General features: G+C 53.7%; 1 protein-coding gene across 1 annotated transcript; it reads left to right on the top strand.

The window, feature by feature from the left end:
- On the top strand, nt 1–1,525 carry LOC125513809 (60S ribosomal protein L14-1-like). Its single transcript, XM_048679016.1, has 5 exons — nt 1–157; nt 254–355; nt 894–1,023; nt 1,112–1,224; nt 1,314–1,525. The coding sequence occupies exons 1-5, from the start codon at nt 155–157 to the stop codon at nt 1,368–1,370; spliced, it is 405 nt and encodes a 134-aa protein (XP_048534973.1). The 5' UTR covers nt 1–154; the 3' UTR covers nt 1,371–1,525.
- Nucleotides 1,526–4,238: the final 2,713 nt, after the last annotated feature.

Raw genomic sequence — 4,238 nt, 5'->3', positions numbered from 1 at the left:
CTCGCGTCACGATCCACGGGCTCACCGGGACTTGCACGCTGCCTTTATAATCCGCTCTCGCCGCCGAACCCTAGCTCCTCTTGCCTTTCTGCCCGCCCACCCGTCTCCTCGCCTCGCCGTCTCGCCCCACGCCACCGCCGCAGCCGCTGCAAAGATGGTACGTTGATCGGCCGCTTTGGTTCTGTGCTGCTCAGGAAAGGTTTTTCAGCGACGCGTGTTTTGACGAGGTTCGTTGTTTGTGCGTTGCGTGCAGCCGTTCAAGAGGTTCGTCGAGATCGGGCGGGTGGCCCTGGTGAACTACGGCAAGGACTACGGCCGCCTCGTCGTCATCGTTGACGTTGTCGACCAGAACCGGGTGAGTGCCGAGTCTTGCTGGTTGGAATTCCGAAGCACTCATGTGGGGTAGTAGATCTAGAGTTCTATAGCCATGTTCTGTTTGTTGGTAAGAAACCTTGTGCTTTCGGTTGTTCAGCGGAAGAAATGTATAAATCTGTTTAGTTTTATTAGCTAGCTTCGGTTTTGAAATGTTGTTATTAGCTAGCTTCTGATGAAACACCAAATAGAATTCTATGAGTGGCATGTCCTAGAAGTTGTTCAGTTGGTTTACATAGGATTAGCTGTAGCTTCTGCGCTCAGTGCACTTACTGGGGTGATGTATAGAACAATACCTGGGGTTATCTGACAGTTCTGTCTACCGAGATAATGGTTGTAAAATGCACTGCTTGCAAGATCAATGTGTTTATTTATGTTTGCCTCTAAAAAAGTTCTCTACATATGTTTGTTACTGGTTATCATGTGCTCTTGCAAGCAGAGTTTAGCAGTCTGCTCTAGTTCTGGTTAGTTATGTTGTGGCTCTTTTAGTATTGAATTTGACATTACTCTGGTGCATTCAGGCACTTGTGGATGCTCCCGATATGGTCAGGTGCCAGATGAACTTCAAGCGTCTTTCGCTGACCGACATCAAGATTGACATCAAGCGTATCCCTAAGAAGGCCACTTTGATCAAGGCCATGGAGGAAGCTGGTAATGGTCAATCTTGTGGTGCCCACACCTGCAACATTTGGAATTTGTTCTGTTGATGCTTATTTGAGTTTGTGGTGCCATTTTGTAGATGTGAAAACCAAATGGGAGAACAGCTCATGGGGTAAGAAGCTTGTTGTCCAGAAGAGAAGAGCATCGCTGAATGACTTTGACAGGTTCAAGGTCATGTTGGCTAAGATTAAGGTGAGGCATTTCACTCACTACCATCTGGTTTATTGGTTTAGGGCATTGCTTTTTTCACCTGCTTACCCTGTCATTTTTCATATGAACAGAGGGGTGGTGCTATCAGGCAAGAGCTTGCCAAGCTCAAGAAGGAGGTTGCTGCTTAGAATATCTTAGTGGATGACATGTTGAGTTTTTTGTTCCAAGTTGGATCTGCTCTATGTTCCAGTGTTCTTGAAGCCAGAATTAGTACAACTGTTTTCAGCGAACTATTTCATATTTTGTCATGGTTGTTATTGAATACCCAAGCTAGTTTGCTACAGATGTGCCTCTTGCCTTCGTTCATATGTGATATGTTGCCCGGTTCTCTGCTTTTACTTTTGACTTGTGCTCTTGTGGTTATTTTTTAAGATTTCAGTAGGGTAAGCATGTCTTTTGAATCTAAGTGGGAAATGTTAATTAAATAAGATCAAAATAAAGTGCAGTGGTACCTTTATTCTTTTCCCGATCGACATCATTGTTGGTCAGTTGCTCTGTCTCGTGCCGATTGGTTTGATGCCCTAGACGGCTAAAATATCAAAACAGCACAATAAACAGTTTTGTACATAGAATATTTGAACTTGTATTTTGTTTTAGAGAAAAGGCGCAACCTGAGCCTGATTCTGACTGCTGCCGCTCACGGTTGCTGACCTCTTTGCCTTGCCAACCCTTTGCCCACTATTTAAACCCTTCATGAGCTCCAAAGATTTGTCACCACACATGCCATGGCCTTGATGTGCTCCAAAGATTTGGGGGACAACCTCTTTTGAACAGAAGGGAAGACCGCCGCCATTGTTGCCGGCTCACAGGAGGCCGGTGCTGTGGAGGCTCCAATGGCAGAGGCGGCTGACGACTGAGCCGGTGCCTTCACCGGCTTATGCCGGCATCACCATGTGTAAGGCCCATGCTCACTACACCAACATGGTGTTGGAGGAGCGGGAGGCCGTGTTCCAGCAGGCGCATGCCCGTATAGGCCTATAATCTTATGCCGGCATCACCATGGGTAAGGCCCATGCTCACTACACCAACATGGTGTTGGAGGAGCGGGAGGCTGTGTTCCAGCAGGCGCATGCCCGTACAGGCCTATAATCTTATGCCGGCATCACCATGGGTAAGGCCCATGCTCACTACACCAACATGGTGTTGGAGGAGCGGGAGGCCGTGTTTCAGCAGGCGCATGCCCGTACAGGCCTATAATCTCCGCCTTGACGAGCACCGGTGCGCGGAGGAGCTACTCGTTGTCGGCGCGGCCATCACGTCGGATGTGGACGTTGGCGAGCAAGAGGCTCTGCTGGACTCCTACCGCTTCGCTTGTGACATCCATCGCGACTGCTGGCTCTAGCGCCAGTATCATGCGGATTTAGAGGCCGCCTACAAGAAGATCGATGAGGCGGCGGATGAAGTTTACGGGCCCGATGACGGTAGTGAAGAGGCTAGTGGCTTCGCGGCCACGACATGACACAACGACGTCAACGCGTTCGTCGGCGCCGCTGGCAGCGAGGCAGAGTAGAGCATGGGAAGGAGCCGACGCTTGTGTCAAGGCCATCACTCTTGCTCTCTTGCTGAAGCTAAGCCTTGTGGCCTCATCTTTGTCGGCTGATTAGCCACTTGTAGGTTGCGGAGGCGGAGCTGGAGCTTCACTTCCCGAGGCTCATAACCGGATGGTCATGGGGAATGGGTGTCGGTGGTAATTTAGACCAGGTTAGAGTACGATTTAGTTTTAAGAAGTCTAGAATGTAATGAATTTCATTTGATTTGTATGGAAATCATCTATTTTCCATGAATTTCATCTTGTTTGTTTAGCCGATTTGAAATGTATGCGGATACCATTGGATGGTCGGCTCTCACATCCATGTTAGAGGACTAGTCCCCCCCTGTCCGCAGATGGATGTGGTAATAGTTTAAAGAAACATGCACACTGAGGCCTCGCCATAGACTATGACATACACAAGGAAAGCTAAGAGCATTTCCAGCCGTTGAGCCTCCCCAGGAGGCATTTTTTTCGCCGCTTGGGGGGCTGCCGGCGAAAAATTTGGCATGGGGTGAAATTTGTTCCACTCGTTGCGCCCCCCATGTAGCTGGGGCCGAGGTCGGTGAGCACGACGAACGCTGAAGGGACGACGCGCTCGGCCACTCTGTCTGCTACGCCTCCGCCGCTGCCTACTCCTCCTCCTTCCGCCATGGCATCTCCGGCGCCGGCCCGTCCGCCACGCCGGCCAGCGGGAGCGCGAGCAGGCGGAGGTGGGCGCTGGGCTTCCTCGGCAGCGTCGAAGGCGCTCGCGGGGACGGTGCTTCTGCTCCTGCTTGGGGACGCCGGCCAGTGGTGAGCGCGCGCGCGGCTCGGTGGCCAGCCACGACGCGGTCAATGCGATGAGCGGAGCGACGAGGGAAGCACGCGGACGCACATGGGGCGAGCGGCCAGAGCGGGCGGGATACGCCGACGCGAGGCAACTGCAGGCCATGGCCGGAGAGCGAGTTGCGGGCCACGGCATGTGCGGGCCGCATCGCGTGCGGTGCAGAGGAGTGGCGCGGGGGCAGGCGTGACGGCCGGAGACGAGGCCATGGTGCGGGGAGGCGGCGGACGCCAACGAAGGCAGCAGGACGCCCTTTCCAACCTTGGCGAGCAGGACGTGTTGGCGCGCGCGAGCTCTGCCCCGGCCACGCACAGGAGGGCGCGGGCGAGCTCCGCCTCGGCCAACGCAGAAAAGCGCTGGCGAGCTCCTCCCCGACCACGCGCAGCTCCGCCCCGGACAGGAGGGTGCGGGCGAGCTCCGGCCACGGCGCCTCCTCGTGCAACTCAGAGTGCATGCGGCTCGGTGTGTGTGCGTGGGGGCAGAAGGAAAGAGAAAAGAGAGGAGAGAGGGGGATGGGTGGCTGACGTGGGCCAATCGCGTCGCTTAAACAAAGCGCCGGTGCCCCCAGCTGCCCCCCGATAGCCTGGGTGTGGGATGGGCTCGCCGGCTTTGTTTTTTGTGAAAACCGGTGAAAAGTGAGGT

Source organism: Triticum urartu, chromosome 6 (genome assembly GCF_003073215.2).
Source record: "Triticum urartu cultivar G1812 chromosome 6, Tu2.1, whole genome shotgun sequence".
In the NCBI taxonomy this organism is placed as follows: domain Eukaryota; kingdom Viridiplantae; phylum Streptophyta; class Magnoliopsida; order Poales; family Poaceae; genus Triticum; species Triticum urartu.
The sequence above is the reverse complement of the archived record's forward strand: the minus strand, read 5'-3'. Positions and strand labels throughout refer to the sequence as shown.